Raw genomic sequence first — 12,752 nt, forward strand, 5'->3', positions numbered from 1 at the left:
GAATCATGAGTAATGAATTAGATTTCCACAAAATAAGCTACATCTGTATGTATTTTAAAGGCTGTAGTAATGAAGTCATGTAGTAATTTCAATGAATGAAATAGTGGACCAGACCCATGTGATCCCAGGTAAGCTTCCACACATGCTGTGTCCCTGGAATCAACGGCCATTACGCTGCCCTCCTACTCGCAGTGTCAGACCGCAAGTTTACGCAGGAGGGCCGCCATCAGGTAGCTACGTATTCTTCTCGCAGGTCACCGGCGTACTCCGGAGGTACGACGCGGACAGCAATTTTTGGGCCCATGTTTTTTTAAATTCCGGTTACGCAGGGTACATTGCAAAACTGGTTCTCTTTTAGCACCAATGCGAAGACGTATTTTTGGACAATACATTCATGCGAGGCTCCAGTGCACAGCCAGTAATTCCATATGACTACAAAAAGTCATGCAGTTAGAATGAATTACCACACCTTAACGACAGCAGTACCATTAATTTGCTCCACTGATATCCACATTTTTGTTTCAGCAAACATACCGTACCTGAATCTCTTCAATGGTGTGAACAATAAACATGTCTTGTAGGTCTTCCATTGCTCCTTCAATCCAGTTGTTAAAGGGGGAAGTTCTCTTAGCAAACTCCAAGAAGAGCTGATCGATGGTTTCCAGTAATTTCTCGGTTCTCTGAAAGTTTAACCAATTGGAAAGACCAGGAATATTTACTTCACTGCCGTGAAAGGGTTGTGAAGTTTAAGAGTCGTTAGTTGAGGGAGTATATTCAATCTTTTTAAGAACAAACCATGGACCGGCTCCACTGGTGGCACTGTGCTGAAGCTCCATGGAGCAGATCAACCATGGCGCTACTATTTTTCAGGTCTAGATTCTGGTAAGGCGCAGGGAGGGAGAGATAGGGGTCAAAATTGGCCAGCCTTGCGCGCAATTTTTCAGCGATATTTCACCTTTTTTGACGGTTCACCTAATGTTCACCTAAATTGGCCAAATTTGTGCGCCAGCAGTCTTGAAATACCATTGAAAAGCGGACCGGTGTCATGCAACACCAAAAAAAACGATATCGCTTCAAATTGGCCGTTCGGCGCACCCGTATTCTGTGCGAAAAAAAAGGCCCAAGAAAAGCCCCAGAAACAACGGTAAAGTTTTTATTTTTTAATTCTTTTGCAGCGATTACTTAGTTAAGGGTCTTGTAAATGTTGTGAGATTTTTTTAATATTTTGCAATTTCTGTGTGTTTTCTCCCCCCTCTCAGGGCCTGTCTTTTTAGCGGTAATCAGCCTCAGACTAAAGTTGGCGAGGACCGCGGATTCCATGTAGATTTTTTAGCCTCTTCCCTCAGTACTAATGGCATTGGTTCTTTATGTCCCACCACTGTGTGGAGAACCTGTTTAATCTGCTTTAGGAGTTGCTGCCAACATTTTTTTTCCCCATTTTGGGTGGCCCGGCAACCTCTAATATTGTCCCTTCATAGGCATGAAGATTGCTCCTTGTCATTCTCTCAGTATATTAAAAAAAAATGTTCAACTTGTATACCCATGGAACTAGAGATTTATTCATTATTGACCATTTTATTTTTTTAAGGCTTGCAAAGATGCTTAAAATGGCTCATTTAATTTCAAGAACAATTCCAAAGACACTTGCTTCCCACTTCTCTGTCATACTGTAATTACAAGCGTCAATATGAAACGAGCCAGAAAAGAATGTAAATCAAATTCTGAGCATTAACCTCTGTGCTCGATGGCAAACAGAATTACCATTTTGTGTTGCTTTATTGCAAAAAAGAAATGAACACAATGCAAGGTATAGAAGATGATCAATATACAGTATTAAAAATTAAATCTAAAATCAGCTTACATTTTTCTTCACTCTGCAGTCATTTTGCACATGCTTGACTCTGCACATCTAGAGGCTACATTTCACAAATACCATATTTCATGAGTCATAAAGCTACAGAGATACAGCTTCACTTTCATAACAGAGCCGCTGTGTGGTGAACTTGGGCAGCTGCACAGATGCTTAATTATAGAAACTTTACAGGCTGCATGCTTCCCAGAATTTTTTACTTAAAATACACCCTCCATTGGAATAATAAAAGCCCCTCAAAATGATTATATTACCAATACTTTTGGTTTCCCAACGCTAAGGAGAGAGAAAATCATCAACCAGGATCCTTCTGGTGTATTCGGATTTCCAGAAGGCATTCGATAAGGTGCCACATAAAAGATTACAGCACAAGATGAAAGTTCACGGGGTTGGGGGTAATATATTAGCATGGATAGCAGATTGGTTAACTAACAAAAAACAGAGTTTGGATAAATGGTTCATTTTCCGATTGGTAAAGGTAACTAGTGGGGTGGTGCTGGGGCCTCAACTATTTATAATCTATATTAATGACTTGGATGAAGGGAGCGAGTGTAATGTAGCCAAGATTGATGATACAAAGATGGGTGGGAAAGCAAGTTTTGTGGAGGACACAAAATCTGCAAATGGATATAGACAGGCTAAGTGAGTGGGCAAACATTTGGCAGATGGAGTATAATGTGGGAAAGTGTGGTTATCCACTTTGGCAGAAAAAAAGCAAATTATTATTTAAATGGAGACAAATTACAAAATGCTGCAGAGAGAGAGAGAGATCTGGGGATCCTTGTACATGAAACACAAAAAGTTAGTATGCAGGTACAGCAAGTAATCAGGAAGGCAAATGGAACGTTGGCCTTTATTGCAAAGGAGATGGTGTATAAAAGCGGAGAAGTCCTGCTACAACTGTACAGGATATTGGTCAGGCCACACCTAGCGTACTATGTATAGTTTTGGTCTCCTTATTTAAGAAGGGATATACTTGCATTGGAGGCAGTTCAGAGAAGGTTCACTAGGTTGATCCCTGAGATGAAAGGGTTGACTTATGAAGAAAGATTGAGCAGGTTGGGCCTGTACTCATTGGAGTTCAGAAGAATGAGAGGTGATCTTATTGAGACATATAAGATAATGAGGGGGTTCGACAAAGTAGATGTAGAAAGGATGTTTCCACACATGGGGGAATCTAGAACCAGGATCCATAGTATTAGAATAAGAGGTCGCCCATTTAAAACTGTGATGAGGAGGAATTTCTTCTCTGAGGGTTGTAAATCTGTGGAATTCTCTGCCCCAGAATACTGTGGAGGCTGGGTCATTGAATATATTTAAGGTGGAGATAGACAGATTTTTGAGCAACAAGAGAGTAAAGGTTCATGGGGAGCGAACAGAGAAGTGGAGCTGAGTCCATGATCAGATCAGCCATGATCTTATTGAATGGCAGAGCAGGCTTGAGGGACCAGGTGGTCTACTCCTGCTCCTATTTCTTATGTTCTTATGTTCTCCTGATTGTTACCCACAGACCGACGCCGTGGACAGGTTCCAGCTTCCTAGCATGGCCGCACTGTTAATACGTTCGTCTATCACTCACTATCTGAGCTCATATGTAAAGGATACAAGGGTGAGATACCAAAGGGCTGCTGGTACTTATGGAAATGTACTCCAGGAAGACTCACCGCCTTCAGAAGTGGGGGGGGGGGGGGGAAAGAGGATTTTTCAAAATAGTAAATGTAAATTAAAATGAATATGTACTTTGCCTTGATATATTAAGGATTTCTTAAGTCATTAATTAGGTCAAGGAGCAGAGTTCTCTTGGACCAAGTCAGAACTGCATTTAGGGTCCAACTCGAAATGGCAGAGGACTGAAGATTTATTTTTAGGAATAACAAGCTTAATTGAGGAGGATAAAAAGTACAAATGTCACATACAGCATAAGGAATCCCAGAACATTAATTCAGCAGCATGGTTGTGGTTTCCTTCCGCTGTGAGTCTCCAGGAAGTTTCAAAGCTGTCTGCCATTAGGGGTATTTTGATTCGCTTCAATAAGTTTTGTCCCAGAACTATATAATGTAAATTTTATCCAGAATATTCTTTTTTTTCATGGCCACACAATATTGCAAGAGCATAACACTGGTTGATTCACTTGCCTATCTTCCCAGCAGTGATGTTCACGGTCTCATCAGACAGAGTTAAAAACTAAACTCACTGTATGACAACTATGAAAAGCAAATCTGGTGCCTGATACACCGGTGGATGGATGCACTTTAAAAAAAAAAATCATGTTCAAACAATTTGTGGATTCAGAAGCAGATGGATCATGAGCTGTTCTTTTTACCAAGGTAGCCAACATGAGAAGCAGACACATTCAAGATTGATGAAAATTCCCTCATTGTAGCTCAAATGTTATTGAGGTGACACATCACTCCCTGCTGCTACACCAATGAAAAGACTGGACATATTGGAGTGTATCTGCTTTTGGCTAAAGCAGCGAAAACATTTGTTGTTCTTTTCAGACCTGGTACACCGTTTTTCAAAAGGTTTGAGAAGTGACATTACTTGTACCTACGTGCAAAAACGAGACATGACAATGTTCAGAAGAACCCAGTGTCCAACAAGAAAACCATGTAAAACCTGGTGAAACTGATTGCGTTATGTGGACAAGGTAGTGTTCATAAATTGACCCAAGAAATAAGGCTTCTCCTTTTATTGGAGGACATTAAAAGAATGTGAAAACTCCCCTGATAGATTTGTGTGTTTATCCAGTGAATAGCTGGACCAGGAAGATCCTGGATCCTTCTCCAGTCCGTGCACAGTTGCCTGATCTCAGCCAGCTCCTCAGTGGAGCACATTTCAATTGGTCTCAGTAGCCCAAGGTTAGGGTGTGAGGAGAAAATGGAAGGATTAATGTTCCCTGCTGGAAGTGCATGCGAGCGACCATCTTAGGACGCCAACACTCTTCAATAGCCTGCTGACACTCACTACTGGGAATCACACAGAATAACGAGCACTTGGATGAGATACCAGAGAATATCCCAATGTCTTTGGAACCATACGCCACCCACAATAAAGAGCCAAAACATTCAGGAGTGCAGGGGGAGAAAAAAGAAAACATGTTACTCCCCACTCTCGGGACAATACCTGGCATTGGTACAGTAACACACAATTACAAGGTCATGCTTACAGAAATCAACAAAATGGTTCCATAAAATACTGTTACCTTAGAAATGTTCATGTCATTAATATTATACTTAAAACCCTGAAATATCTTGTAATGTCACTTACAGGTCATTTTTTTTCTGCTATTATTGAGCCATATGATGCAATGATAAGACTACGGGGGTGAAATTCGACTCGGGCAGGGATGCAAGATGAGCAGTACTGCATCTGCGTCCCGCTGTCTGTCCTGTCCGATTTTCAGTTCCATTGACTTCAGTGTTACTGCCGACGGGAACGATACCGTCCAGTTTGCATTCCCATCAAGGTCAAATTTCACCCAATAGCATCCAAAAGGCTGTGACTGTAAATTACCACTGCATATCTTAGCATAAATCAACAATGGCAGTGTTTGGAACTTACATCAATTCTGGGTGTAATTGTGCCATATGGAGCAAGAATGTTCTACAACAACACATGCCTCCAGCCTGGTGATATCTTAGCCATTAAGATCGGCCTCATGTATTCAGAAAATGGGCTTTTTTAAGCAGATGTTGTACAATAAGTGTGCAGATATAAAACCATCTGCACCAACTGTGTCAAGTATAAATGCTGACCCTGTCCTGGTAGGCATGATATGTTTTAGAGAGGTTGTTCAGAGCTTACTATTAGTCAGTTACTACTCATTCAAATATATCTCACCTCTAAAGACTCCCTCCGTTTCTGGGTCAGAGTTCCAAAACTGTCCCACTGATCACAGATTTTCTGGCATCGTTCATTTACTCCAGCGGCATTGTGATAATCCAACTCACTTTAAAACAAAAGTCAATTAACATTGCTGAATTGTTATTCCGCATAAAATTGTGTTCATAAAATTGTAACAAAGCAACTAGCTCTCAATCTCTTATTCAAAAGTTTGTGCTGTAATAACTAAGGCCTTGAAATTCGGGTCATTTGCACCTCCCGTTAGCGGTGCTAACGGGAAACAAATGACTTTGCAACCAGGCAGGGCGCCGCCAACAACTCCCGCTAAATTCGGCGAGAGTTTAGCAGTGGCGATAACCCATAGCGCCCCAGTCCGGTGGCAATGCTGACGTCATCACCATGCGCAGCGCCCCAGATCCTAAATTGGGTATTGTCTCCTGAAGTTGCGGCGGGTGATGACAGTGATAGCTTCAGGGGACGCGTACCAGGTGGCCGGCTGCTTTCGGGGTGAAACTTAGAGGTGTGCTGATGTTAAAAAGAAAACCAATTATGTACGCCCCATTGGCACTTTGAACGCGGGGTCCCTGCCGCGATAGGTCAGCTCGGCACTCTACTTGAGTGCCGGGCTGTTGGCACGGCACCCCTGCTTCCTGGTGGTCCAGGTAGGACCCTTTTTTTGCTGCAGAGTCTGCAGCTTGGACCCTTCTCTTTAATTAAGGGAAGTGCCCCTCCTATGCGGCAGCACTGCGTCCTGCTCCCGCGCGTCTGCCCCAGAAAGGAAGTGAAGTGTTTCATTTAGCGCTCCACTTCCTTTTGAGGGCAGTAACCCAAATTTCTTGTAAGAGGTGAGACTTCTGTACCTGCCGCAAAGTCTTGCACCTCGCAAGGGTGGGGGCAGTACCGAATTTTCCCTCGCAAATATTTATAGCAATAAACTGTATTTGGTGTTCACTCCCATTTGTTACATTTCAGACACTTAAACTAGTCATTTCTATTTTCTTGGCAATGCAGCAATTTCAGATATACTCTGCTCAGCAAACTCCACACTGATGTGAAAGTCAGATTCTTAACAAAAATCTGCAATGAGAGAGGTCTTGGATCTTCAAGAACGTAGCACCACAGTCAAAGTACGTGGATTTTCACCTGTGAATCTTCATCAAGCAAGAACCTGATGTCGACTGCACGATCAGGAAGAAGATAGGAACAGGAGTAGGCCATTCAGCCCCTCGGACTTGCTTTGCCATTCAATTGGATCGTGGCTGATCAGGCGGAGGGGCTGCACAGAGACAAAGTGCTTTGTTACTAAGACGGGGAATAAGCACGAAAAGGTTCATATCATCCTGAAACTCTGCAGCGACGTCACATTAAGGCTTACTGCCTGAGTGTGTACTGCCTTGGCTACCAGCTTTGCATATGGAGATATCACAGGTGTATAACTTGTATAGTGCAGTGCGCTGACATTTTTTGTGTCAAGTACAAATGCTGGTGCTGTCCTGTCCATCCTGGTTGTATACTGTTTTCTAATAATGGAGGCTGACCAATTGCTTTTTGTTTTTATCTTTATGGAGACTTTTGGCTGAAGGTGTATATTTTCTGTTTCTCACTAATTTCGGGGGATTGACCAGGCAACCCTATAGCCAAGAGGCTGCTCAAAATCCACCAACTACCCTATAGCTGGCTGTCAAGGAGGTGTCAATACGAGCCAGCATGGTCCCCAGCCCCAATTTATTTGGCATGGAGTTGTGTTCTCCTTATACACCTGTTCCAATTCCTGAAATTGCCCCTAATGGCTCCCACAACTCTTTATACATTCTTTGAACTTCTGTTGTCCAGGACCTTGCTTTCACCTCTGAAGTTTCTTCCTCATTCCCCTCTGGGCTGACAGATGCCGTATTTTCAGCTGATATCTCCCTTCTTGGCACAGTTCAGACTTGGAGCAGAATTGAACGCACCTTAAACCTGCAGTTGTCCTTGCTGAATATTAATGCATAAAGGCATCATCCAGAGCAGCAAATAACCTTGCTTTCTTGTACATCACAAATTCCATATTAACTTAGCTAAAATTCACAAAACATACAGATTCCAAGAGGTAGTTGACATGATAAACACGTAAATGAAGTTTCCACCTAACATTTATCAATGTTACGGAAACTGAACGGGAAAAGTTATGAGGAAATTCAAGTCCCCTTCCATGGACTGGTCAACAAACACGTACAGGAGAAATAGTTGAAGCCGCATGGTTCTGAACTCCAGATGTACTTGTAGATGTTGGTTATGTGATATTTTAGTCAAGGGGAATAATATGCCTTGTTACATTTTTGCAATTAAAAAATGCAACTGGCGGTCCAGGGAGGGAGAAATACAACAGACGCTGATCAAGCAGTATAAAGCAATCAAACTCTCTAACTCTAGTTGAGGAACAGGAGGTCCCACTGATAGTTTATGATAGAAGAAAGTTGCTCAGAAAAGCAGACTTCACCATAAAGCAGATTTACAGTGAGGGGCAACATCCATTGAAGCAGAGGAACCCCCTTGTATAACAACATATTCTGCAATAGACGCTGTTTGCCACACTCAACTCGATGATAGGTTTTGCCTAGGTTCATTCTGATCTGAGGTACCATCTCGGAGACAAGCTATTACTCTAGGGCCGACATGTACTTTCCTTGGGGGGAATGCCTCTTCTTCCAGTATCTAATGCTGAATAGCTGACTGAGAATAGAGGTCTGCTATTCTATAGTGCTTGGTTATTAAGGCAAGGAGAATGTTGATTGTTATACACTCGCACTGGTATGGGAAATTTCAAATGGGAAAAGTTAAGGCAGCTATCCAATCCCTTTTTGTTAACTAAGATCTAGTTTGGAGATATTACACCAAGATAGTGTGTGCTACCAGTGGGAATAGAACTTACTGGAAAATTTGTTTGAATGTTAAGTCTGCCATGGAGTATCAATAACACTGAGAAATCAAGTCAGTGACAGTGTGAATACCAAGTAATTGCTCTCTAAATATCTCACACAAAATTCAAACTTTATAGCAATCATTCTTTTCTGGATCTGCTAAATTGTATATTTTAAGGATGCGCTTATTTGTATTGTGAAAATGGCTACCATGCTCTACCCTTTGTTTATGATTGGTCCCCCTGGAGGATACGCCACACCTTGAAGTTTCACTGGAATGTGTAACTGGAACCACCCATCCCAAGGTCTCACTGACTTTGCAAATTGTAACTCGATCCAATTTGACTTCCTGAAGCGACAGAGTTCTCCAGAAGACAGCAAGGATCAGCCGAAGTGCCTTACCCCAGTGCAAGTGCATGCCTCCCCCAGCCAAAGTGCCTTACCCCAGTGCAAGGGCATGACCTTACCCCTACTCCACCATAGATCGGCAGGCATTGTGTACAGATTGTTAACAGGTTTATTGGGTATGAAGTGAATAGTGACAGTGTTGTGCCTTCTGGATTTCATCCACTCCAATGATGTCCCTTGTAGGAGGTTGGAAGAATGTGATCCATCTTCCGAGTTCCCCCTCTCCCTTCCAATCTCCCCACCCCACCAGACTCTCTCCCTCTCTCTCCCCTTAGTCTCTCTCCCTCTCTTCCACCCCTCGCCTCTCTGCCAGCCGCCGCTCTTGGCTGTCCACTGCCGTTCTCAGCCCCCCGTAACAAATAGTTACATTGCTATTTTAAAGCATTTTTGAACTTACTTTTAGGTTTTAATGATCTGTTAATTTTGATCTTTAATGCCACACTTGGTACTCTTTGTTTTCAGTGGTACATGTCACCAGCTTTTTATTTTTTCGTAACACCGATTAACCTTGACATTTCAGCTCATACATCTTCACGCCAGCCACAACCCGTCAATCTTAACGCCAAGGGATCCTTTACATTGACAAAATGAAGCATTCTAGACTTCAACACCTCAGGAAACATTAAGCATTGCACCCTAGTCTTAGCAGTCAATAAGCTTTGCAGCAACTTTCAATCTTTATATCCCCAGTGGTTATCAGATCATCATCATCATAGGCAGTCCCTCAGAGTCAAGAATGACTTGCTTCCACAATAGAAATGAGTTCTCAGATGACTGAAGAGTCCAATGTGGGACCTACAGTCTCTGTCACAGGTAAGGCAGACGTTGGTTGGAGGAACAAGTGGGTGATGAGTCTGGGTTGCCACGCGCTCCTTCCGCTGTCGCCGCTTGGCTTCAGCTTGCTCTCGATGGAGACTCGAGGGGTTCAGCGCCCTCCCAGATGCTTTTCCTCCACTTTGGGCCGTCTTGGGCCAGGGATTCCCAGGTTCGGTGGGGATGTTATATTTTTTCGAGGAGGCTTTGAGGGTGTTCATGAAGCATTTCCTCTGCCCACCTGGGGCTCGCTTGCCGTGTCGGAGCTCTGAGTAGAGCGCTTGTTTTGAGAGTCTCGTGTCAGGCAGGCGGGCGATTTGGCCCGTCCAGCAGAGCTGATCGAGAGTGGTCAATCCTTCGATGCTGGCCTGAGCGAGGACACCGACGTTGGTGCGCCTATCCTGCCAATGGATTTGCAAGATCTTGCAGAGGCAGCATTGGTGGTACTTCTCCAGTGTTTTGAGGTGCCTGCTATATGTAGTCCATGTCTCTGAGCCATATTGGAGGACGGGTATCACCACTGCTCTGTCAACGCTGGTGTACTCAAAGATCCTGCTAAGAAAGCCCTATTCAGTTAGCGCCTCGCTACCAACCCGACGACTCCCAGTGACCCAGAGACACAGCGTATCCACAGTGCCTGATCAACCCTCAAGGCTTCCATAACCAGCACCTGCGAAGAGATGCTCAGTCACTCAACCAGGAAACAGCAAGATTGGTTTGACGAGAACGACCAGGAGATCCAGGTGGACTAAAAGCAGCAACACAACTTGAGGGCAAGAAAGCAGCTCTATAGATATCTGAAGGTCAAGGTCCAACAGAAAACCCGCAACCTAAAGAACAGATGGTGGGTGGAGAAAGCTCAAGAAATCCAGCAGCTAGCCGATAACAATGATGTGCGAGGAGATTATCAGATATTACAGTGTGCACCACACCTTAGGAAGGCTATGTTGGCCTTGGAAGGAGTGCAGCATAGGTTTACCAGAATAATACCTGGGAGTCGTCAGGTTGGTAGCGAGGTGTGGCTGAATAGGGCTTTCTTAGCAGGAGCTTCGAATGCATCAGCATTGACACAGAGCAGTGGTGATTCCAAGGGTTAAATTACAAAGAGAGATTACACAATTTAGGGTGTGTTCCCTAGAATTTAGACAGTCAAAGGGTGATTTGATTGATGTTTTCAAGATATTGGGCCGAAAATTGCGGTCGGAGGCTTCCTTCGGACGAACACTTCTGACCCCCCAAAAAATCTACGAAAATACTTGTTGGTCCCGGACTAACGTAGGATTCTGATCTGAGGCCTTCATTTGCTGCACAATATACAGGGACCTGTCTTCCACGTACGGACGTCTATGTTGCAATCACATGGGCCTGGACCACCAATCACTATCTATTATTCTCACTGATAATAATGGGAACTCTGTTTGTATGAGCTCCCATTTCTATCAATGAGAAAATCCCCCTAAAAAAAGAAACATAGAATAAATTTTTTAAAAAACACCTCACATATTTAAAATTCATTGAAGTTGAATGTAATTAAATGTTTTAGAAAAAATGTTTTAAAATTATTTTTTGTGTTTTAATTGGGTTAAAAATAAATTTATCATAATGGATAGGGTTTTTAAATATAAAAATTAATGATTAAATTTAATTTTTCTATGTTTTAAAATCTTACGCTGGTAGCAGTAAGCTATACGCCTGCTTTTATCATCAGGCGTAAGTGTTTGAAGGACATTCGTTGGGCAAGTAGCCCAATTTCTGCCCTGCGGATGTCCTTCTCCCGGGAATGCGTAGAATCTGGCAAAAGAAATTGACAGATCGGAAAAGCTGGTTCTCGGCGCATGCACCAAGAACCTTTTTGCCAGGCTTTGCCGGGTGCATGCACGCTCCGTACACACCTGGCGAGGCCGCAAATTTCGGCCCATGAAAAGGGAAGATAGGGTAGAGAGAGAGAAACTATTTCTGCTGGTTGGGGATTCTAGGACTAGTTGGGCAGAGTGTAAAAATTAGAGCCAGACCATTCAGGAGTGAAATTAGGAAACACCTCTACACACAAAGGATGGAAGAAGTTTGGAACTCTCTTCCGCAAACAATTGATGCTAGATCAATTGTTAATTTTAAATCTAAGATTAATAGATTTTTGTTAACCAGAGTTATTATAGGCCAAAGGAGGTTTATATGGAGTTAGGTCACAGATCAATCATGATCTCATTGAATGGTGGAACAGGCTTGAGGGGCTGAATTGTCTACTCCAGTTCCTATGTTTTTTATTATTCATTGGATGTGGGCGGCACTGACAAGGTAGGCATTTATTGTCGCTCCCTAATTGCCTTTGAGAAGGTGATGGTGAATCGCCTTCTACAACTGAGTGGCTTGCGAGGCCATTTCAGAGGGCAGTTAAGAGTCAACCACATTGCTGTGGGTCTGAAGTCACATATAGACCAGACCAGGTAAGGACGGCAGATTTCCTTCCCTGAAAGGACATGAATGAACCAGATGGGTTTTTAACGACAATCCGGTAGTTTCATGGTCACCATTGCTGACACTAGCTTTTTATTCCAGATTTATTTAATTAACTGAATTTAAATTTCCCCAGCTGCCATGGTGGGATTTGAACTCATGTCTGCGGATTTTTAGTCCGGGGCCTCTGAGTTACTCGTCCAGTAACATCACCACTATGCTACCATAACCCTAAATTATATGTTCCTATGTATGTGCTTACATCACTCAAATAGGAGATGTAGGGCCGATAGGTAATACAAACAGCAGTCGCCCTGTGCCTCCTTTCAGTGAGCATCTGCACTTTCTATAGTTTGATTAGTGCCACAGGCAGTGTGCACACTGAGACCAATATTCTAACATCATTAACAGGCTTTTGCCGTTGAGCAGAAGAGGGGATCATTCTACTGCTTTCTTGCTTC

General features: G+C 43.1%; 1 protein-coding gene across 4 annotated transcripts in view; it reads right to left on the reverse strand.

Annotated features, from left to right (window-relative positions):
* Positions 1 to 12,752, reverse strand: part of LOC139273026 (alpha-actinin-2-like) — a 135,318-nt gene that overhangs the window by 14,129 nt on the left and 108,437 nt on the right. For all 4 annotated transcript variants that reach the window (XM_070889293.1, XM_070889296.1, XM_070889295.1 and 1 more), the window contains exons 13-14: positions 5,714 to 5,822; positions 540 to 680 (exon numbers count right to left, since the gene is read on the reverse strand). In XM_070889293.1, the coding sequence (XP_070745394.1) occupies positions 540 to 680; positions 5,714 to 5,822 (250 nt within the window). The remainder of the gene's footprint in view (positions 1 to 539; positions 681 to 5,713; positions 5,823 to 12,752) is intronic.

This window comes from Pristiophorus japonicus, chromosome 9, assembly GCF_044704955.1.
Source record: "Pristiophorus japonicus isolate sPriJap1 chromosome 9, sPriJap1.hap1, whole genome shotgun sequence".
NCBI classification, from domain to species: Eukaryota; Metazoa; Chordata; class Chondrichthyes; family Pristiophoridae; genus Pristiophorus; species Pristiophorus japonicus.